The 23632-nt window shown below is 44.7% G+C and overlaps 1 protein-coding gene across 1 annotated transcript in view; it reads left to right on the top strand.

The window, feature by feature from the left end:
* LOC110490894 (collagen alpha-1(XI) chain) overlaps positions 1-23632 on the top strand; it is a 178696-nt gene that overhangs the window by 78249 nt on the left and 76815 nt on the right. The window contains exons 29-39 of the mRNA XM_090199066.1: positions 1679-1732; positions 1853-1960; positions 2212-2265; positions 4153-4206; positions 4532-4576; positions 5464-5517; positions 5668-5712; positions 6836-6889; positions 7365-7418; positions 17786-17839; positions 18870-18977. Of these exons, the coding sequence (XP_090055192.1) occupies positions 1679-1732; positions 1853-1960; positions 2212-2265; positions 4153-4206; positions 4532-4576; positions 5464-5517; positions 5668-5712; positions 6836-6889; positions 7365-7418; positions 17786-17839; positions 18870-18977 (684 nt within the window). The remainder of the gene's footprint in view (positions 1-1678; positions 1733-1852; positions 1961-2211; positions 2266-4152; positions 4207-4531; positions 4577-5463; positions 5518-5667; positions 5713-6835; positions 6890-7364; positions 7419-17785; positions 17840-18869; positions 18978-23632) is intronic.

The following is a 23632-nucleotide window of genomic DNA, read 5'->3' as shown; positions in this document are numbered from 1 at the left end:
TTCCTGCAGTCCAAAATGTCCCCTCTACTCCTAACTGTATTACAACAGCCTCTTTGTATAAATACATTAATATAATTGAAAACCAAGAGCATGATGCTGATCCACTATTAAAGTTTTGTTTTTACAACAGTAACATCATGGATATCAGGGTTATTCCTGAAGTTAGGTTTTAAATTAACTTATGTTGAGGTTTTAATGCAAAACTAAAACCTTGAGGAAGGAAGCTAGTGTTGGTTCTGAATAGAAAATGAATGCACACCATTCCAGAGGTGAGGGCTTGTTGTGAAACATAAAACACGGTTTCACTGCTATGGGTGCACCCACACAACCACATGTGTTAGGAGGAGAAGAGACACAAACAGGTGACAGACTGCACAGAGAGACTCAGAGAACAACAACAGACATAAGTAAAGTGAACAGTGGGAGACAGAGAACAGAGAAAAAGGAGAGAGTGGGAGACCGAGAACAGAGAGAATGAAGAGAGTGGGAGACAGAGAACAGAGAGAAAGGAGAGAGTGGGAGACAGATAACAGAGAGAAAGGAGACAGTGGGAAACAGAGAACAGAGAGAATGGAGACAGTGGGAAACAGAGAACAGAAAGAATGGAGACAGAAGGAGACAGGGGTGAAAGGGACAAAGCGAGGTTTCCTTATTCTCTTGTTAACTCATCCAACATGTTTTCTAATGCTCAACCACACGTCCCTATAGCAGCATAACAAAGACATCAATAGCTTTTGCTCTTGTGTACATGCAGTGTCATTCCCCTCCTTGGCCACCAGATGACAGTAGTCTTCATGGCATACAGACTTATCAAATGAGGTTCCCTGTTTCATAATGGAAAGCTACAGCCCAGATTCATAGACATGTCTAGCGTTGCTATTAGATTCAAACAAAATTCTCTTTTAAAAATAAGTATGTATCCAAAGATACTCTGCCATAGCAATTAGGTTACAATTATGTACAAGCTCAAGGCGTACTGAATTCCCATGATCACTTGCACATAACGACAGGTTGAAGGTCGATTCAATCTCTGGGGTCCATTTAATCTCTGGGGTCCATTTAATCTCTGAGTTCCATTTAATTTCTGAGTTCCATTTAATCTCTGAGTTCCATTTAATCTCTGAGTTCCATTTAATCTCTGAGTTCCATTTAATCTCCGAGTTCCATTTAATCTCCGAGTTCCATTTAATCTCCGAGTTCCATTTAATCTCCGAGTTCCATTTAATCTCCGAGTTCCATTTAATCTCCGAGTTCCATTTAATCTCTGAGTTCCATTTAATCTCTGAGTTCCAATTAATCTCTGAGTTCCATTCAATCTCTGAGTTCCATTTAATCTCTGAGTTCCATTTAATCTCTGAGTTCCATTTAATCTCTGAGTTCTATTCAATCTCTGAGTTCTATTCAATCTCTGAGTTCCATTCAATCTCTGAGTTCCATTCAATCTCTGGGTTCCATTTAATCTCCGAGTTCCATTTAATCTCTGAGTTCCATTTAATCTCTGAGTTCCATTTAATCTCTGAGTTCCATTTAATCTCTGAGTTCCATTTAATCTCTGAGTTCCATTTAATCTCTGAGTTCCATTTAATCTCTGGGGTCCATTTAATCTCTGAGTTCCATTTAATCTCCTACGATGATACAAAACAAGTCACCCTTTTATTGACGTTCCCTCTGATTTCAGGGTGAGGACGGTTTCCCTGGTTTCAAGGGAGACATGGGTCTCAAAGGTGACAGGGTGAGTTGACAACTCAATGATACCGATTCAGCCATCATTGTCATGTGTATGGTACACTTTCCACCATAGGCTACAGATAATGGTACAATATCAGATCTGTTGTCTGTTGGATGTACTCAGGGTGAGCCTGGTATGCTTGGGCCCCGTGGTGAGGAAGGACCTGAGGGTCCCAAGGGAAGAGCAGGCCCCAACGGAGAGTCTGGCTCCATGGGGGGTGCTGGAGAGAAGGTAATGTCTTCATTCTCACTCACTATTTGTCCTGTGAGGTCAATCTGTTAGCAGAATATCCCCCAAGCCTGTGGAAATACTTGAATTCCATTTTACTGTACAACTGTTTAAAACAGGAATAGGTTTCCGCACACTTCCTGTCAGATGCAAATTTCTAAGCTTTCGGTCAAACAACCTTCATATATGAATGTTTACCAATACCTTGTGCTCATTCAAATATTACTTTATGTTGACTTTTCTGTTGTCTTCAGGGAAAACTGGGTGTTCCAGGGTTACCCGGCTACCCAGGAAGACAAGGACCAAAGGTATGTAAACACACCCACTCTGTGATTCCTATGAGGATTTCTGGGAAAACTTTAATCAAAAGCATCCCACAAAACCCAGCTCATCTCAGTAAACACACCAAACGCCTAAACTTGCATCTCAGTAAACACACCAAACGCCTAAACTCTCATCTCAGTAAACACACCAAACGCCTAAACTCTCATCTCAGTAAACACACCAAACGCCTAAACTCTCATCTCAGTAAACACACCAAACGCCTAAACTCTTAGAAAGCCTAAACTCTGTCCCCATAGGATAGCTATTTTTTGGTTCAAGGAAGAAACCCTTTTGGTTCCAGGTAGAACGATTTTGGGTTCCATGTAGATCCATTTGTGTAAAGGACTCTACATGGAACTCAAAGGGGTTCTACCTGGAACCAAAAAGGGTTCTTCAAAAGGTTCTCCAATAGGAACAGCCGAAGAACCCTTTTAGGTTCTAGATAGCACCTTTTTTTTCTAAGAGTGTAGGAAGGAGTTTCCTGATGTCAGGACAGACATGGTTGTTCCTTGAAGAACATTCAGGGATTTTTCATCAGGGTTGTCCCTTTGGATGACCTGTGTTTCAATAGATACCAATGATCCAATATGGAGGTACTGTTAATAGTGCCTGTCAGTCTTCATTCTTCTTACACCCAGAAACTAACAAGGCATATTGTGTCCTCAGAGACCTAGATGGTGCACACTGAGAATTATGATAATCTCCCATCAAACACAGACAGGTAGATTTGATAATTAGCATCATATCATGTCCCCTAACAGGATATACAAGCCCTACTACATTACATCCAGCAATATGCTGTTCAGCACACCACTGGCTACATGGATTAAAAGATTACAAACATTATGCTGGAAGATTATGTGGTATTCCGTGAGATGGTGTCTAATACATACTCTAATACATACTCATTTACGCCTGAGAGCTATCAGAAGTTCGATTTTTTTTTAGAAAGTGAACTATGGAAGTGTTGCCATGGGTGTCAGAAAGCACAGCCTTTGGGTTTAGAATTATGGCAGTTTCATAGTGAGACATTTGTAATCTTTCAAACTCGTGAGTGTTTGGCCCTATCTATTTCCATCACATGACTTTGTGAATTCAGGCTTAGAAAATACTATACCTAAAGCTTTGAGATGGGAAAATAAAACGCTGGATTGATTTCATGTTTGAATGCTTTCGTGAACACCAGGACTGAAAGTATACGGGTAAGCTAGTTTTGAATCTCGGCCTTCGCAACAAAGAGCCATAATTAGAAAGCAGGATGTCTTCATTGAACTGTGTGTGTGTGTGTGTGTGTGTTTACGTGTGTGTGTGTGTGTGTGTGTGTGTGTGTGTGTGTGTGTGTGTGTGTGTGTGTGTGTGTGTGTGTGTGTGTGTGTGTGTGTGTGTGTTTACGTGTTTGCCCAAATCAGTGGTTTTCTTGTTGATGTTGTTTGGCATCTGTTCCATGTTCCATTTACTCATGTGATATGTTATCTCAAAAGAATGTTTACAAAGACACCATGATATTTGAAGTCCTTACAAACAAAGGGAGAGAGTGTGTGTGTGTGTGTGTGTGTTTGTGTTTCATTTCCTTATCGTGTAAACTACGTTTTGTACCGCATTCATATCGTTTTATTCTGACGGTGATGTCATGAGCTCGTCACCGTTCAGCCGAGGAGTGTTCTGTTGTCTGTGTTGTCTGTCCATGGCACGGTGCAGGCTGGGTACAGACTCATCATATGACGGAGCTCTCTGTGTCTCCTATATACTAATAGAGGTTGACAGTCAACAACAACAACAACAAATGAAAGCAAAAAAACCCTCTCAAATAATTCCTCATGACATGGATATACTGATTCCCGACCCGCCATTTTGTTCTCGTTGATCTGCAGGGTTCCAGCGGCTTCCCAGGCTTCCCGGGGGCCAACGGAGAGAAAGGAGCCAGGGTAAAAAATAAATAGTCCCTGTTTCTGTTTCTGTTTGGCAATCACACACACTGTAGTTTATTCCTGTTGTAAAGGCATTTGATTGATGACTTTGCACAAAATACAACCTCTGAGAATCAAGGTGAAAGAGATGGTGAAACTATTGTTTGTTTTCGATGTTTTCCTTTCCAATCTTCAACAGAAAGAAAGTCACACTCACCTCGAGTGTTTTAGGACAGACCTGGACAGTCGCTTTGAGAACAACTTACTGAGAAAGTTTAGGCTGAATTGATCTTGAGGTTTATGAATTAAATTAAATGTCTTACACTTGTCTGTTCTTCCAAAGGGCGTGGCGGGCAAAACCGGTCCAAGGGGACAAAGAGGTCCAACGGTATGTCCTCCTACCTCAAAGTTCTCTACCTCACAGTCCTCCTACCTCACAGTCCTCCTACCTCACAGTCCTCCTACCTCACAGTCCTCCTACCTCACAGTCCTCCTACCTCAGTCCTCCTACCTCACAGTCATCCTACCTCACAGTCCTCCTACCTCAGTCCTCCTACCTCACAGTTCTCCTACCTCACAGTCTTCCTACCCCACAGTCCTCCTACCTCACAGTCCTCCTACCTCACAGTCCTCCTACCTCAGTCCTCCTACCTCACAGTCCTCCTACCTCACAGTTCTCCTACCTCACAGTCCTCCTACCTCACAGTCCTCCTACCTCACAGTCCTCCTACCTCACAGTCCTCCTACCTTACAGTCCTCCTACCTCACAGTCCTCCTACCTCACAGTTCTCCTATCTCACAGTACTCCTACCTCACAGTTCTCCTATCTCACAGTTCTCCTACCTCACAGTCCTCCTACCTCACAGTCCTGCTACCTCACAGTCCTCCTACCTCACAGTCCTGCTACCTCACAGTCCTCCTACCTCACAGTCCTCCTGCCTCACAGTTCTCCTACCTCACAGTCCTCCTACCTCACAGTCCTCCTACCTCACAGTCCTCCTACCTCACAGTCCTTCTACCTCACAGTCTTGCTACCTCACAGTCCTCCTACCTCACAGTCCTCCTACCTCACAGTCCTCCTAGCTCAAAGTCCTCCAACCTCACAGTCATCCTACCTCACAGTTATCCTACCTCACAGTCCTCCTACCCCACAGTCCTCCTACCTCACAGTCCTCCTACCTCACAGTCCTCCTACCTCACATTCAGTATTGCATGAAGTTTTACCTGATCTCATGTCAGTGTCTATTCTGAGCTTTGTCCTCCCCTGTCTCACAGGGTCCACGAGGTGGTCGGGGTGCTAGAGGTTCAACAGGCAAGCCAGGCGCTAAGGTAACTACACTCTCCATCTCAAAGAGATGGTAATAGCTACAGTGTATAACTGGTTAATATCTATGTAAACGATGTGTCATTTATTACGGTGTCCACTTGGGAAACAGTAGAACATCTGATGCTGATTTCCTGTCTTGTTGTGTTTCGCAGGGCACCGCAGGCAACGATGGGCCACCTGGCCCGCCTGGCGAGAGAGTAAGTCCCATAAGACACTGCTTCCAAGGGGGGATGGGTTATGGTCCGGGGTAGGGGGCTGACCCATCAATAATGAAATATGAAAAGGCTTGGAATAAGAAGCAGTTAAGCAGTTAAACCTCTGATGTTTCCAGGATAGTTCTGACTGCCTGTCTGACATAGTGGTAGGGTTGACCTGGACAAGTGGTGTTCACCAATGGAAGCAAGGAAGCTACACTACACCAGACCCTACTAAACCACACCCTACTATACTGCACCCTACTACACCACACCCTACTATACTGCACCCTACTACACCACACCCTACTACACCACACCCTACTACAATACACCATACTACACCACAGCCTACTACACCCCATCCTACTGCAATACACCATACTACACCACACCCTACTATACTACACCCTACTACACCACACCATACTACACCACACCATACTACACCACACCATACTACACCACACCATACTACACCAAACCGTACTACACCACACCATACTACACCACACCATACTACACCAAACCGTACTACACCACACCATACTACACTACACTACACCATACTATACCACACCCTACTACACCACACCATACTACACCACACCCTACTACACCACACCATACTACACCACACCATACTGCACCAAACCGTACTATACTACACCCTACTACACCACACCACACCATACTACACAACACCACACCATACTACACCACACCCTACTATACTACACCCTACTACACCACACCATACTACACCACACCCTACTATAATACACCCTACTACACCACACCATACTACACCACACCATACTACACCAAACAGTACTACACCACCCCATACTACACCACACCCTACTACACTACACCATACTACACTACACCCTACTACACTACACCATACTACACCACACCATACTACACTACACCATACTACACCACACCACAACCAATATCAACCACCCAACCATGTCTAGCCACACCAGATTAGGCAGCAGCGTAATCTGAGGCTAGGAAAATGTATTGTCGTCTGCCACACTACTATTAGGAGCATCTCATTGATAAGACTCAGATTTCCCCCCCTGCTTCCATTCTCTGATTGTCTCTCTGGTTATTCCAGGGACCTCAAGGCCCCCAGGGCCCCGTCGGGTTCTCAGGACCAAAGGGCCCCCCTGTAAGTATCCTCTCAGCTAGTGTCATGGTCATATTTCCAGGTTGAAGGAAAGCAATGCAGTTGTATAGGGTGGGCTACGTATTGTGCTGTTTCACTGATTGGGTGTTGTAATCATTACTGTTACTGAAGCAGAACCCTGTTTCTCATCATCCTCTAGCCAGAAGACAAGTGTTCATTTCCTCCTATTGATTTGTGCTTGATTCATAGTTTTGACTTAACCTTGGCCGATAGTCAGCCCTGTTTCCGCTTCGCTCCATAACAGAACAAGGCATTGCTGTGGAGGACGGACAGGTTTTCGTTTAAAAATAGTTATATTTTGAAATATATTTTCCATGTAGTTGTGAGAGAACAAGAAAACTGATGACATTTGGTCAACACACCACGAATACTATGAGAATCCACCATTAGATGTGGAGGTGTTTCCCTCCTTCACGTATCAGACGTTGATAGAGTAAGTTCTCTGTGTGGTTCACAGGGACCACCTGGAAAGGACGGGCTGCCTGGTCACCCTGGTCAGAGAGGATCGACGGTGAGTGTTCCAGTCACGCCCCCCCCCCTCGTTAGAGAGCTGTCACACACCTGGGCTCACCTGGCCAGTGGTCTCGGACAGACACTTTCTGCCAGGTGTGGAACATAACCATGCAGACTGACTCTGCTCTCTCTGTGGCGGGAAAACCTTTCCTGACCAGACAACTTTTTCACACCTGGATGGATCTGTCTCCTCAAGTCTGCATGGTTTTATAGCACCAGGAGCTCAGGTGTTAGACAGCTCACTGTTAGTCTGCAGACACACAGACTTTCTCCTCCGGTTAACCTGAGGTGTTTATGCCTCGGACACGGATGGGAATCTCTACAGCCAATCAAATGTTAAATTAAATCAAATCTAATTTAATTTTGTTGGTCACATGCACATATTGCAGGTGTAGAGAAATGCTTGTGTTCCTAGCTCTAACAGTGCAGTAGTATCTAACAATTCACAACAATTCACACACATCTAAAAGTAAAAGAATGGAATTAAGAAATATATAAATATTAGGACGAGCAATGTCGGAGTCGCATTGACTAGAATACAGCAGGGCAAAGTAAATACAGTAGAGTTGCACAGAAAGTATTCAGACCCCTTGACCTTTTCCACATTTTGTAAGGTTACAGCCTTATTCTAAAATTGATTAAATCTATTTTTTCCCACTACACACAATACCCCAAAGACAAAAACTGGGTTTTAGAAATGTTTGCTGATTTATTCTGTGTTGTTGAATTTTCTGTTTGCTCAGGCGAAGTTGTCTATTTGTCTAACAAGGAGGAACAGGGTCAAAGGTTGGGGGATAACAGACTCTTTACTATTGTTTAATGGGATGGTCTCTGCGCGCCTCAGGGTTGAGTTTGAGTTCTATAGAATGATAAAGGGTGGAGATGTTTCAGGAGATATGGTGTGTTGGGGGGCTCTCTATAGCTGGGGAAGATGTTTTGGATATATGGTTGTAGAAGTGGAGAGGTTTTGGGTATTGTGATGTGTGGTGTGGTTTTGTATCGTGGGGTAGAGGGCAAGGTCAGTATGCAGTACAGGGGATATTTGCTTTTTCAGGGTGGGGGGGGGGGGTAGTTGTGAGTTTTTAATGAAATGAGGATGTGTCATTAAAGAAAGATAAAAACTCAAAATTATCTCTCTCTCTCTCGCTCTCTCTCTGTTTCTCTGTCTCTCTCTGGTTCTCTCTCTATCTCTCTCTCTCTGTCTCTGTCTCTCTCTCTCTATTTCTCTGTCTCTCTCTGGTTCTCCCTCTGTCTGTCTCTCTCTGGTTCTCTCTATCTCTCTCTGTCTCTCTGTCTCTCTCTGATTCTCTCTATCTCTCTCTGGTTTTCTCTATATCTCTCTCTCTCTATCTGTCTCTCTGTTTCTCTGTCTCTCTCTGGTTCTCTCTCTGTCTGTCTCTCTCTGGTTTTCTCTATCTCTCTCTGGTTCTCTCTAACTCTCTCTCTTTCTCTGTTTCTGTCTCTCTCTATGTCTCTCTGTCTCTCTGGTTCTCTCTCTTTCTCTCTCTCTCTCTCTGTCTCTCAATTCAATTCAAGGGGCTTTATTGGCATGGGAAACATATGTTTACATTGCCAAAGCAAGTGAAATGGATACACTCACACGAGTTCCAAAACAATAGATACATTTCAAATGTCATATTATGTATATATACAGTGTTGTAATGATGTGCAAATATTTCAAGTACAAAAGGGTGTTTGTCCTTCACTGGTTGACCTTTTCTTGTGGCAACAGGTCACAAATCTTGCTACTGTGATGTCACACTGTTATATTTCAAACAATAGATTTATCAAAATTAGATTTTTTTTTCAAATTCTTTGTGGGTCTTTGTAATCTGAGGGAAATATGTCTCTAATATGGTCATACATTGGACAGGAGGTTAGGAAGTGCAGCTCAGTTTCCACCTCATTTTGTGAGCACATAGCCTGTCTTCTCTTGAGAGCCATGTCTGCCTACGGCGGCCTTTCTCAACAGCAAGGCTATGCTCACTGAGTCTGTACATAGTCAAAGCTTTCCTTAAGTTTGGGTCAGTCACAGTGGGTCAGTCACAGTGGGTCAGTCACAGTGATTCTGCCTGTGTGTACTCTCTGTTCAGGGCCAAATAGCATTCTAGTTTGCTCTATTTTTTTTGTTAATACTTTCCAATGTGTCAAGTAATTCTCTTTTTGTTTTCTCATGATTTGTTTGGGTCTAATTGAGCTGCTGTCCTGCGGCTCTGTGGGGTGTGTTTGTGTTTGTGAACAGAGCCCCAGGACCAGCTTGCTTAGGGGACTCTTCTTCAGGTTCATCTCTCTGTAGGCGATGGCTTTGTTATGGAAGGTTTGGGAAATATTTCCTATTAGGTGGTTGTAGAATTGAACGTCTCTTTCCTGGATTTTGATCATTAGAGGGTATCGGCATAATTCTGCACTGCATGCATTATTTGGTGTTCTACATTGTACACTGGGGATATTTTTTTGCAGAATTCTCTCTCTCAGAATTCTCTCTCTCTCTCTCTCTCTCTCTCTGGTTCTCCCTGTCTCTCTGTTGCTCTCTGTCTCTCTCTGGTTCTCTCTGGTTCTCTCTCTGGTTCTCTCTCTGGTTCTCTCTCTGGTTCTCTCTGGTTCTCTCTGTCTCTCTCTGTCTCTCTCTGGATCTCTCTGTCTCTCTCTGGGCCAGGTCCTTCAGGGTGATGTAGTCATGTGATGTTGGAGAGAGAGAGCCTGATAGAGCGAAACACATCCTGAGCTCAGAGACTAGACTACCCCAGAGTCCCCGACACACGCAGACACAAGCCTGTCTTAATGCAGCCAGAGGGTGTGTTTCTAGTGTTTCTTCCCTGCCTGGTCAATTCCAATAGAATACATTCAATTCAGGAAGTGATTTTAATTTAAAATGCAAACATATAACAACCTTTTAAAAGAAACAGCTACTACTTTATTGAATTTTGGAATTGGAATTTATGTTTACTTCCTGAATTGACGGCCTTTAATTTGAATTGACCCCAACCCTGCTTCCCAGGTCATTGTGGAAAACACTAAATAGCTCCAGACAGCCAGATTCTCTCACCATCGCGCTGTGTTCCAGGCCTTAAATGAACTAAGTTACAGTTGAATAGACTGATTCTGTATTTTAAACAAGCATAGCATAATAACAGAATGGAACACCGGGTAGGATTACCTTTAACATGATAAATAGTGTGTCTCTCTGCATGGCCCACTGTTCTTTCTCCTTTGGAGTTTATGCAGCAAAGCTTTGCATTCATCGCTCTCAATTGTATTCACCTCACAGGGCAGTAAAAGCTGCTAACAGCTCCATGGAGCAAGGAGCACCCCAATCATAAACTGTTTCTCTCAATTTGTTGTTCTACCACCCAAGTGATACATTAGCGGAGGTGTTGGTTTTATTACCTGGTAACAGGCTGGGGGAGTCGAGTAATAGCAGAATTGATCACTGCAATAAAATGTTCCAGTCTCTCTGGCCCTAGGCAGTGGACATGGATCCATCCACTCAGCTTCCCTGGGCCACAATCTGCCACACCACACCATATTTTTTACAACATTAACAATGTCTACACTGTATTTCTGATCAATTTGATGTTATTTTAATGGACAATTTAAAATAAAAAAAACTTTAAAAAACAAGAAAATGTCTAAGTGACACCAAACTGTTGGACGATAGTGTACCTTCATTTGAGCCTTTATTTCCTCAAATTAACTTTTCTTTGTATGTTAGAAGGTCCCAGACAATTGCTTAATGTTTTCATGCTTTGGTGTAATTCTCCTTTCTGGATGATGCTTAAAATACACTGAACAACATTATAAACACAACATGCAACGATTTAAATTATTTTATGGGAGTTACAGTTCATGTAGGGAAATCACTCAATTGAAATCTATTCATTAGGCCCTTAAATATGAATTTCAAATGACTGGGAACACAGAGTTGATCAGGCTGTTGCTTGTGGCCTGTTCAATGTTGTCCCACTCCTCTTCAATGGCTGTGTGAAGTTGTTGGATATTGTCAGGAACTGGAACACGCTGTGGCACACGTCGATCTAGGGAATCCCCAACCCTATCACTCTACACCCTACCAAACCCTATCACTCTACACCCTACCAAACCCTATCACTCTACACCCTACCAAACCCTATCACTCTACACCCTACCAAACCCTATCACTCTACACCCTACCAAACCCTATCACTCTACACCCTACCAAACCCTATCACTCTACACCCTACCAAACCCTATCACTCTAGTCTACACCCTACCAAACCCTATCACAACCTATCCTGGCCCTAGCAATGGGCACAGATCCAGCCACCCAGCCTCCCAGTCAGGCTCTAGACAGTGGGTCTGGACCGATCCTCCCAGTCAGGCTCGAGACAGTGGGTCTGGACCGATCCTCCAAATCAGGCTGTAGACAGTGGGTCTGGACCGATCCTCCCAGTCAGGCTGTAGACAGTGGGTCTGGACCCATCCTCCCAGTCAGGCTCTAGACAGTTGGTATGGACCAATCCTCTCAGTCAGGCTCTAGACAGTGGCTCTGGACCCATCCTCCCAGTCAGGCTCTAGACAGTGGGTCTGGACCCATCCTCCCATCCTCACAGTCAGGCTCTAGACAGTGGGTATGGACCCATCCTCCCAGTCAGGCTCTAGACAGTGGGTCTGGACCCATCCTCCCAGTCAGGCCCTAGACAGTGGGTATGGACCCATCCTCCCAGTCAGGCTCTAGACAGTGGGTCTGGACCCATCCTCCTAGTCAGGCTCTAGACAGTGGGTCTGGACCCATCCTCCCATTCAGGCTCTAGACAGTGGGTCTGAACCCATCCTCCTAGTCAGGCTCTAGACAGTGGGTCTGGACCCATCCTCCCAGTCAGGCTCTAGACAGTGGGTCTGGACCTTCCTCCTAGTCAGGCTCTAGACAGTGGGTCTGGACCCATCCTCCCAGTCAGGCTCTAGACAATGGGTCTGGACCTTCCTCCTAGTCAGGCTCTAGACAGTGGGTCTGGACCCATCCTCCCAGTCAGGCCCTAGACAGTGGGTATGGACCCATCCTCCCAGTCAGGCTCTAGACAGTGGGTCTGGACCCATCCTCCTAGTCAGGCTCTAGACAGTGGGTCTGGACCCATCCTCCCATTCAGGCTCTAGACAGTGGGTCTGAACCCATCCTCCTAGTCAGGCTCTAGACAGTGGGTCTGGACCCATCCTCCCAGTCAGGCTCTAGACAGTGGGTCTGGACCTTCCTCCTAGTCAGGCTCTAGACAGTGGGTCTGGACCCATCCTCCCAGTCAGGCTCTAGACAATGGGTCTGGACCTTCCTCCTAGTCAGGCTCTAGACAGTGGGTCTGGACCCATCCTCCCATTCAGGCTCTAGACAGTGGGTCTGAACCCATCCTCCTAGTCAGGCTCTAGACAGTGGGTCTGGACCCATCCTCCCAGTCAGGCTCTAGACAGTGGGTCTGGACCTTCCTCCTAGTCAGGCTCTAGACAGTGGGTCTGGACCCATCCTCCCAGTCAGGCTCTAGACAATGGGTCTGGACCTTCCTCCTAGTCAGGCTCTAGACAGTGGGTCTGGACCCATCCTCCCAGTCAGGCCCTAGACAGTGGGTATGGACCCATCCTCCCAGTCAGGCTCTAGACAGTGGGTATGGACCCGTCCTCCCAGTCAGGCTCTAGACAGTGGGTATGGACCCGTCCTCCCAGTCACGCTCTAGACAGTGGGTCTGGACCCATCCTCCTAGTCAGGCTCTAGACAGTGGGTCTGGACCCATCCTCCCAGTCAGGCTCTAAACAGTTGGTCTGGACCCATCCTCCTAGTCAGGCTCTAGACAGTGGGTCTGGACCCATCCACCCATAAAGATTTACAACTCTTAATTTGTTATTTAGGCCAATAGCCAATCCATTCATCACTCTGCCACACGATAATGACTCCACAAGAAGTCATCAAACATTTTAATGTTGAACGCCTTACCACTGAAAAGCTTTTGCCCATAAACATGTCCTTACATTAGCAAACCCCTTGCTCGACCTCAACACGTTTCACCTCCCAGAACAAGCCTATCTACTCTAATATAAAAGCAGACATACGATCTGACATGATTTGCATCAGCTATCTCTGTCTCTCTCTGGTTCTCTCTGTCTCTGTCTCTGTCTCTCTCTGTCTCTCTCTCTGTCTCTATCTGTCTCTCTCTGTCTCTCTCTGGTTCTCTCTGTCTCTCTCTGGTTCTCTCTGTCTCTCTCTGGTTCTTTCGCTGTGGTTCTCTCTCTCTCTGGTTCTCTCTGTCTCTCTGTCTCTCTCTGGTTCTCTCTGGTTCTCTCTGTCTCTGTCTCTCTCTCTGGTTCTCTCTGTCTCTCTCGGTCTCTCTCTGGTTCTCGCTGGTTCTCTCTGTCTCTGTCTCTCTCTCTCTCTCTGGTTCTCTCTGTCTCTGTCTCTGTCTCTCTCTGGTTCTCTCTGTCTCTGTCTCTCTCTGGTTCTCTCTGTCTCTGTCTCTCTCTGGTTCTCTCTGTCTCTGTCTCTCTCTGGTTCTCTCTGTCTCTGTCTCTCTCTGGTTCTCTCTGTCTCTGTCTCTCTCTCTGGTTCTCGCTGTCTCTCTCGGTCTCTCTCTGGTTCTCACTGGTTCTCTCTGTCTCTGTCTCTGTCTCTCTCTGGTTCTCTCTGTCTCTGTCTTTCTCTGGTTCTCTCTGTCTCTCTCTCTCACTGGTTCTCACTGGTTCTCTCTATCTACAATCCTTTTGTTGATTTTGACACGACATTGTCAATGTATCTCCACCCTGCCTTCCCTTCATGTTGTATATCTCCACCCTGCCTTCCCTTCATGTTGTATATCTCCACCCTGCCTTTCCTTCATGTTGGATGTCTTTGTATTTTCTGTATCTTATTATGGTCGTTGAATATATTTTGTCCGTTCTTGTTGTCTGGAGTTGACATCATTGCAATACAATGCAACAAATCAAATCAATGTTTATTTATCACGAACCCCAAAAACAACAGACCTTAGAGTGAAATGCTTACTTACAGGCTCTAACTAATAGTGCAAAAAAGGTATTAGGTGAACAATAGGTAAGTAAAGAAATAAAACAACAGTAAAAAAGACAGGCTATATACAGTAGAGGCTATATACAGTAGAGAGGCTATATACACTAGCGAGGCTATAAAAGTAGCGAGGCTACATACAGACACCGGTTAGTCAGGCTGATTGAGGTAGTATGTACATGTAGATATGGTTAAAGTGACTATGCATGTATGATGAACAGAGAGTAGCAGTAGTGTAAAAGAGGGGTAGGCGGGTGGTGGGTGGTGGGACACAATGCAGATAGCCTGGTTAGCCAATATGCAGGAGCACTGGTTGGTCGGCCCAATTGAGGTATTATGTACATGAATGTATAGTTAAAGTGACTCTGCATATATGATAAACAGAGAGTAGCAGCAGAAGCATTCTGACAAATAACCAATGAAGAAGTTCACGCCATCTTTGATGTGATCTGATTCAAACAGACAGCTGATGGATTTCACATCTGATTCCATCACTATGCTTGATGTCTGACCAATTAGCATCAAATCCACTTCAGATATTGAGATCATAGTTTTACTTTAGATGAACATATCGTTAGCATGATATTTCTCTTTTGGAGACTAAATCCTTACTATAACATGGAGTTCGTTATAGCCTTCTTATTCTCCTGTGTCTTTTGAGTCAACTTCTTAGCCAGTTTCCTAGACACAGATACAGCTTTCTTCTGGACTAATAAGCAAAGAGAATCTCAATTGAAATTTAGTCCAGGACTAGGCTTGGACTGTGTCTGGGTAACTGGTCCCTGGTGTCTGGGTAACTGGTTCCTGTTGTCTGGGTAACTGGTTCCTGGTGTCTGGGTAAATAGTTCCTGGTGTCGTTGTAACTGGTTCCTGGTGTCTGGGTAACTGGTTCTTGGTGTCTGAGTAACTGGTCCCTGGTGTCTGTGTCTGGGTAACTGGTTCCTGGTGTCTGGGTAACTGGTTCTTGGTGTCTGAGTAACTGGTCCCTGGTGTCTGTGTCTGGGTAACTGGTTCCTGGTGTCTGTGTCTGGGTAACTGGTCCCTGGTGTCTGGGTAACTGGTTCCTGTTGTCTGGGTAATTGGTTCCTGGTGTCTGGGTAAATAGTTCCTGGTGTCGTTGTAACTGGTTCCTGGTGTCTGGGTAACTGGTTATTGGTGTCTGAGTAACTGGTCCCTGGTGTCTGTGTCTGGGTAACTGGTTCCTGGTGTCTGTGTCTGGGTAACTGGATCCTGGTGTCTGGGTAACTGGTTCCTGGTGTCTGGGTAACTGGTTCCTGGTGTCTGTGTCTGGGTAACTGGTTCCTGGTGTCTGGGTAACTGGTTCTTGGTGTCTGTGTCTGGGTAACTGGTTCCTGGTGTCTGTGTCTGGGTAACTGGTTCCTGGTGTCTGGGTAACTGGTTCCTGGTGTCTGTGTCTGAGTAACTGGTTCCTGGTGTCTGGGTAACTGGTTCTTGGTGTCTGTGTCTGGGTAACTGGTTCCTGTTGTATGTGTCTGGGTAACTGGTTCCTGGTGTCTGGGTAACTGGTTCCTGGTGTCTGTGTCTGGGTAACTGGTTCCTGGTGTCTGGGTAACTGGTTCCTGGTGTCTGTGTAACTGTTTCCTGGTGTCTGGGTAACTGGTTCCTGGTGTCTGGGTAACTGGTCCCTGGTGTCTGTGTCTGTGTAACTGGTTCCTGGTGTCTGGGTAACTGGCTCCTGGTGTCTGTGTCTGGGTAACTGGTCCCTGGTGTCTGTGTCTGGGTAACTGGTTCCTGGTGTCTGTGTCTGGGTAACTGGTCCCGGGTGTCTGTGTCTGGTTAACTGGTCCCTGGTGTCTGTGTCTGGGTAACTGGTTCCTGGTGTATGTGTCTGGGTAACTGGTTCCTGGTGTCTGTGTCTGGGTAACTTGTTACTGGTGACTGTGTCTGGGTAACTGGTTCCTGGTGTATGTGTCTGGGTAACTAGTTGCTGGTGTCTGGGTAACTGGTTCCTGGTGTCTGTGTCTGGGTAACTGGTTCTTGGTGTCTGGGTAACTGGTTCCTGGTGTCTGGGTAACTGGTTCTTGGTGTCTGTGTCTGGGTAACTGGTTCCTGGTGTCTGTGTCTGGGTAACTAGATCCTGGTGTCTGAGTAACTGGTTCCTGGTGTCTGTGTCTGGGTAACTGGTTCCTGGTGTCTGAGTAACTGGTTCCTGGTGTCTGTGTCTGGGTAACTGGTTCCTGGTGTCTGTGTATGGGTAACTGGTTCTTGGTTTCTGTGTCTGGGCAACTGGTTCCTGGTGTCTGTGTCTGGGTAACTGGTCCCTGGTGTCTGGGTAACTGGTCCCTGGTCCCTGGTGTCTGTGTCTGGGTAACTGGTTCCTGGTGTCTGTGTCTGTGTAACTGGTCCCTGGTGTCTGTGTCTGGGTAACTGGTCCCTGGTGTCTGGGTAACTGGTCCCTGGTGTATTTGTCTGGGTAACTGGTCCCTGGTGTATTTGTCTGGGTAACTGCTCCCTGGTGTATGTGTCTGGGTAACTGGTCCCTGGTGTCTGTGTCTGGGTAACTGGTCCCTGGTGTATTTGTCTGGGTAACTGGTCCCTGGTGTATGTGTCTGGGTAACTGGTCCCTGGTGTCTGGGTAACTGGTTCCTGGTGTCTGGGTAACTGGTCCCTGGTGTCTGTGTCTGGGTAACTGGTCCCTGGTGTCTGTGTCTGGGTAACTGGTCCCTGGTGTATTTGTCTGGGTAACTGGTCCCTGGTGTCTGGGTAACTGGTTCCTGGTGTATGGGTAACTGGTCCCTGGTGTCTGGGTAACTGGTTCCTGGTGTCTGGGTAACTGGTCCCTGGTGTCTGTGTCTGGGTAACTGGTCCCTGGTGTCTGTGTCTGGGTAACTGGTCCCTGGTGTATGTGTCTGGGTAACTGGTCCCTGGTGTCTGTGTCTGGTAACTGGTCCCTGGTGTATGTGTCTGGTTAACTGGTTCCTGGTGTCTGTGTCTGGGTAACTGGTCCCTGGTGTCTGTGTCTGGTAACTGGTCCCTGGTGTATGTGTCTGGGTAACTGGTCCCTGGTGTCTGTGTCTGGTACTATAGGTTTACTACAGGTACTATAGGTTTACTACAGGTATTATAGGTTTACTACAAGTACTATACTTTTACTACAGGTAAGGCACTAAAGGTTTACTACAGGTACTATAGGTGTACTACAGGTACTATAGGTTTACTACATTCAGTGGTTGTCCATTGGGAAGCACACAACACTGACTCCACTATGTCCACTAGATTAATCATTTTGGAAGGTTGACATCAATAGCAGGATTGGAGGGAGTTATTGCATGGATTGAGTTGTTCTGCAAGAGTTTTCAATGTGATTTATATGTTTTTCTTGTCCACAGGGATTCCAAGGAAAGACAGGTCCACCCGGCCCAGGAGGAGTTGTTGGTCCTCAGGTAAGGTACAATAGGTTTACTACAGGTACTATAGGTTTACTACAGGTACTATAGGTGTACTACAGGTACTATAGGTGTACTACAGGTACTATAGGTTTACTACAGGTACTATAGGTTTACTACAGATACTATAGGTGTACTACAGGTACTATAGGTGTACTACAGGTACTATAGGTGTACTACAGGTACTATAGGTGTACTACAGGTACTATAGCTTTACTACAGGTACTATAGGTTTACTACAGGTACTATAGGTTTACTACAGGTACTATAGGTTTACTACAGGTACTATAGGTTTACTACAGGCACTATAGGTTTACTACAGGTACTATAGGTTTACTACAGGCACTATAGGTTTACTACAGGCGCTATAGGTTTACTACAGGTACTATAGGTTTACTACAGGTACTATAGGTTTACTACAGGTACTACAGGTACTATAGGTGTACTACAGGTACTCTAGGTGTACTACAGGTACTATAGGTGTACTACGGGTACTATAGTTTTACTACAGGTAAGGTACTATAGTTTTACTACAGGTAAGATACTATAGGTTTACTACAGGTAAGGTACTATAGGTTTTCTACGGTTAAGGAACTATAGGTTACTATAGGTTTACTACAGGTACTATAGGTTTACTACAGGTAAGGAACTATAGGTTACTATAGGTTTACTACAGGTACTATAGGTTTACTACAGGTAAGGAACTATAGGTTACTATAGGTTTTCTACAGTTACGGTACTATAATGGACATTATGAACTAAATTAATGTAGCACTTCTTGGTCCACAGGTAAGTAAACACAATAAGATACATTTATGGAGAACTTTTCAGATTGTTTAAGCGTACTTACAGATCTCACGTCATTCACTAGCAGAAGTGATAGAGTACACGGATAATATTGGCCTCTGACATAGGTTTGGAATTATCTAAGGGTCTTATGTTATGGTAGATCGGCTCAATGATGCCCATAATATCTTCTTCTTATTCTTCCTCTTCTTCTTCTTCTTCTTCTTCACTTCCCTAACAGGGCCCCACAGGCGAGACCGGTCCAATCGGTGAGAGAGGTCACCCTGGATCCCCAGGACCACCTGGAGAGCAGGGTCTTCCTGGCTCTGCTGGCAAAGAGGGAGCCAAGGTAAACGTCCCTAAATACCCACCTCACTGGATTAACTCTCATAAGTTGACAGCCCAACAGATCTCCAGGGCTCTGACCAAACCATATTTTTAAAAAATTAAAAAACAATACTAGATACAGATTATGCCTAGTCCTGGAATTAAAACGTGAACAATTGGAGAATCTCCACTGAACATGTTTTTGGGTCCAGGAATGTAAGCATGAAGTCTATTTTGGCAGACAGCTGGTGAAGTTAGCAGATGGTTGGGGAGTGAGGGTTGGGGACTGAGGGTTGGGGACTGAGGGTTGGGGACTGAGGGTTGGGGACTGAGGGTTGGGGACTGAGGGTTGGGGACTGAGGGTTGGGGAGTGGTTGAATTCACATGCATCACGATTGCCAATATAAAATCAAATCAAAGTTTATTTGTCACGCCGAATACAACAGGTGTAGGTAGACCTTACAGTGAATTGCTTACTTACAGGCTCTAACCAATAGCGCAAAAAAAGGTATTAGGTGAACAACAGGTAAGTAAAGAAATAACGAGGCTATATACAGTAGTGAGGCTACATACAGACACCGGTTAGTCAGGCTGATTGAGGTAGTATGTACAGTACATGTATATATGGTTAAAGTGACTATGCATATATGATGAACAGAGAGTAGCAGTAGCGTAAAAGAGGGGTTGGTGGGTGGCGGGACACAATGCAGATAGCCCAGTTAGCCAATGTGTGGGAGCACTGGTTGGTCGGCCCAATTGAGGTAGTATGTACATGAATGTATAGTTAAAGTGACTATGCATATATGATAAACAGAGAGTAGCTACTTTACTACTAGCTAGTTCCAAGACCTCCCAGCCCCTCCCTCTGACTCCTTTAAATCCCAGACAGTTTCAAGACCTCCCAGCCTCTCCCTCTGTCTCCTTTAAATCCCAGCCAGTTTCAAGACCTCCCAGCCCCTCCCTCTGCCTCCTTTAAATCCCAGCCAGTTCCAAGACCTCCCAGCGTCTCTCTCTTTCTCCTTTAAATCCCAGCCAGTTCCAAGACCTCCCAGCCCCTCCCTCTGACTCCTTCTTTGGTTTTCCTTGCTTCCCAGAAGGACACCGTGTAATCAACTACAACCTCCTACCACCAGGTCCTAGGCATCAGTTACAATGCCTCCAGAAGAAAATCACTACACTTGACTTTTTTCACACATTTCGTTGTGTTACATCCTGAATTTAAAATATAAAAAATCATGTGTCACTGGCCTACACCCAATTCCCCGTGATGTCAAAGGGGAACTATATTTTTCAAAATGTCTGCAAAATCATTAAAAATGGAAAGCTGAAATATATTGAGTCAATAAGTATTTGTTATGGCAAGCCTAAACATTTTCTTAACAAGTCACATAATATGTCGCATGGACTCACTCTGTGTGCAATAATAGTGTTTAACATGATTTTTGAATTACTTACAGTACCTCATCTCTGTATCCCACACATACTGTAAGGTCCCTCAGTCGAGCAATTTATTTTAAACACAGATTCAACCACAAAGCCCGGGCAGGGTTTCCAATGCCTCAAATAAATCAAATCAAATCAAATCAAATTTTATTTGTCACATACACAGGGTTAGCAGATGTTAATGCGAGTGTAGCGAAATGCTTGTGCTTCTAGTTCCGACAATGCAGTAATAACCAACAAGTAATCTATCTAACAATTCCAAAACTACTGTCTTGTACACAGTGTAAGGGGATAAAGAATATGTACATAAGGATATATGAATGAGTGATGGTACAGAGCAGCATAGGCAAGATACAGTAGATGGTATCGAGTACAGTATGTACAAATGAGATGAGTATGTAAACAAAGTGGCATAGTATAAAGTGGCTAGTGATACATGTATTACATAAGGATACAGTCGATGATATAGAGTACAGTATATACGTATGCATATGAGATGAATAATGTAGGGTAAGTAACATTATATAAGGTAGCATTGTTTAAAGTGGCTAGTGATATATTTACATAATTTCCCATCAATTCCCATTATTAAAGTGGCTGGAGTTGAGTCAGTGTCAGTGTGTTGGCAGCAGCCACTCAATGTTAGTGGTGGCTGTTTAACAGTCTGATGGCCTTGAGATAGAAGCTGTTTTTCAGTCTCTCGGTCCCAGCTTTGATGCACCTGTACTGACCTCGCCTTCTGGATAATAGCGGGGTGAACAGGCAGTGGCTCGGGTGGTTGATGTCCTTGATGATCTTTATGGCCTTCCTGTGACATCGGGTGGTGTAGGTATCCTGGAGGGCAGGTAGTTTGCCCCCGGTGATGCGTTGTGCAGACCTCACTACCCTCTGGAGAGCCTTACGGTTGAGGGCGGAGCAGTTGCCGTACCAGGCGGTGATACAGCCCGCCAGGATGCTCTCGATTGTGCATCTGTAGAAGTTTGTGAGTGCTTTTGGTGACAAGCCGAATTTCTTCAGCCTCCTGAGGTTGAAGAGGCGCTGCTGCGCCTTCTTCACAATGCTGTCTGTGTGAGTGGACCAATTCAGTTTGTCTGTGATGTGTATGCCGAGGAACTTAAAACTTGCTACCCTCTCCACTACTGTTCCATCGATGTGGATAGGGGGGTGTTCCTGTTTTACTGTTTTGGCTTAAATCTACTTGTCTAGCAATGATCAACAACCAATTCGACAGAACTTGAAGAATTTTGAAAAGAATAATGACCAAATGTTGCTCAATCCAGTTCTGGAAAGCTCTTAGAGACTTACCCAGAAAAACTTACAGCTGTAATTGCTGCCAAATGTGCTTTTACAAAGTATTGACTCTGGGATGTGAATACAAAATGTCATATGTTTGTATTTAATTTTCACTAAATTAACAAACATTTCTAAAAACATGTTTTCACTTTCATCATTATGGGGTATTGTGTGTAAATGGGTGAGATACAAAAACAAATCTGTTTAACCCATGTTGAACTCAGAACGCAGTAACTCAACAAAATGTGGAAGAAGTATGCAGTCTTCAGAATACTTTCGGACAGATCCTCTTAAATCTTAGCGAGCTACCTCTCTTTCTCTCTCTTTTCTCTCTCTTTTCTCTCTCTCTCTCTCTCTCTCTCTCTGTCTCTCTCTCTGTCTCTCTCTCTCTCTGTCTCTCTCTCTGTCTCACTATTTATCTTTTTCCCTCTCTTTCTCTCTCTCTTTCGCTCTCTGTTTCTCTCTCTGTTTCTCTCTCTGTTTCTCTCTCTCTCTCTCTCTCTCTCTCTCTCTCTCTCTCGGGCTCACTATTTATATTTTTCCCTCTCTTTCTCTCTCTCTTTCTCTCTCTCTTTCTCTTTGTTTCTCTCTCTCTCTCTCTCTCTCTCTCTCTCTCTCTTTCTCTTTTTCTCTCTCTCTGTCTCTCTCTCGCTCGCTCGCTCTCTGTGCCTCACTATTTATCTTTTACCCTCTCACTCTCTCTCTCTCATTTCTCTCTCTCACTTTCTCTATGTCTCCCAGTTAGCGGATAAACCAACTTCAGCCCGACAATAAAATAAAAGGCAGTCATGCTGCTAGTAATTGCTCTGATTCTAACCCCATCGACTCAGTCCCAGCACCATGATACGACTGCTACTGTTGTTGGCTGTGTTTGCTTTTGTTTTTGTTAACAGTCTCTTGTCCTCTAGGACTGTATTATAATAGTCTCTCAGCTAGTTGTCCTCTAGGCCTGTATTATAATAGTCTCTCAGCTAGTTGTCCTCTAGGCCTGTATTATAATAGTTGTCCTGTAGGCCTGTATTATAATAGTCTCTCAGCTAGTTGTCCTCTAGGCCTGTATTATAATAGTCTCTCAGCTAGTTGTCCTCTAGGACTGTATTATAATAGTCTCTCAGCTTGTTGTCCTCTAGGACTGTATTATAATAGTCTCTCAGCTAGTTGTCCTCTAGGCCTGTATTATAATAGTCTCTCAGCTAGTTGTCCTCTAGGACTGTATTATAATAGTCTCTCAGCTAGTTGTCCTCTAGGCCAGTATTATAATAGTTGTCCTCCAGGTCTGTATTTTAATAGTCTCTCAGCTAGTTGTCCTCTAGGCCTGTATTATAATAGTCTCTCAGCTAGTTGTCCTCTAGGACTGTATTATAATAGTCTCTCAGCTAGTCGTCCTCTAGGACTGTATTATAATAGTCTCTCAGCTAGTTGTCCTCTGGGACTGTATTATAATAGTCTCTCAGCTAGTTGTCCTCTAGGACTGTATTATAATAGTCTCTCAGCTAGTTGTCCTCTAGGACTGTATTATAATAGTCTCAGCTAGTTGTCCTCTAGGACTGTATTATAATAGTCTCTCAGCTAGTTGTCCTCTAGGACTGTATTATAATAGTCTCTCAGCTAGTTGTCCTCTAGGCCTGTATTATAATAGTCTCTCAGCTAGTTGTCCTCTAGGCCTGTATTATAATAGTCTCGCAGCTAGTTGTCCTCTAGGCCTGTATTATGATAGTCTCTCAGCTAGTTGTCCTCTAGGCCAGTATTATAATAGTCTCTCAGCTAGTTGTCCTCTATGCCAGTATTATAATAGTATCTCAGCTAGTTGTCCTCTATGCCAGTATTATAATAGTCTCTCAGCTAGTTGTCCTCTAGGCCTATATTATAATAGTTGTCCTCTAGGCCTGTATTATAATAGTTGTCCTCTAGGGCTGTATTATAATAGTCTCTCAGCGAGTT

The sequence above is a fragment of the Oncorhynchus mykiss genome, chromosome 15 (genome assembly GCF_057628025.1).
Source record: "Oncorhynchus mykiss isolate SJ-2025 chromosome 15, ASM5762802v1, whole genome shotgun sequence".
Lineage (NCBI taxonomy): Eukaryota > Metazoa > Chordata > Actinopteri > Salmoniformes > Salmonidae > Oncorhynchus > Oncorhynchus mykiss.
The sequence above is the reverse complement of the archived record's forward strand: the minus strand, read 5'-3'. Positions and strand labels throughout refer to the sequence as shown.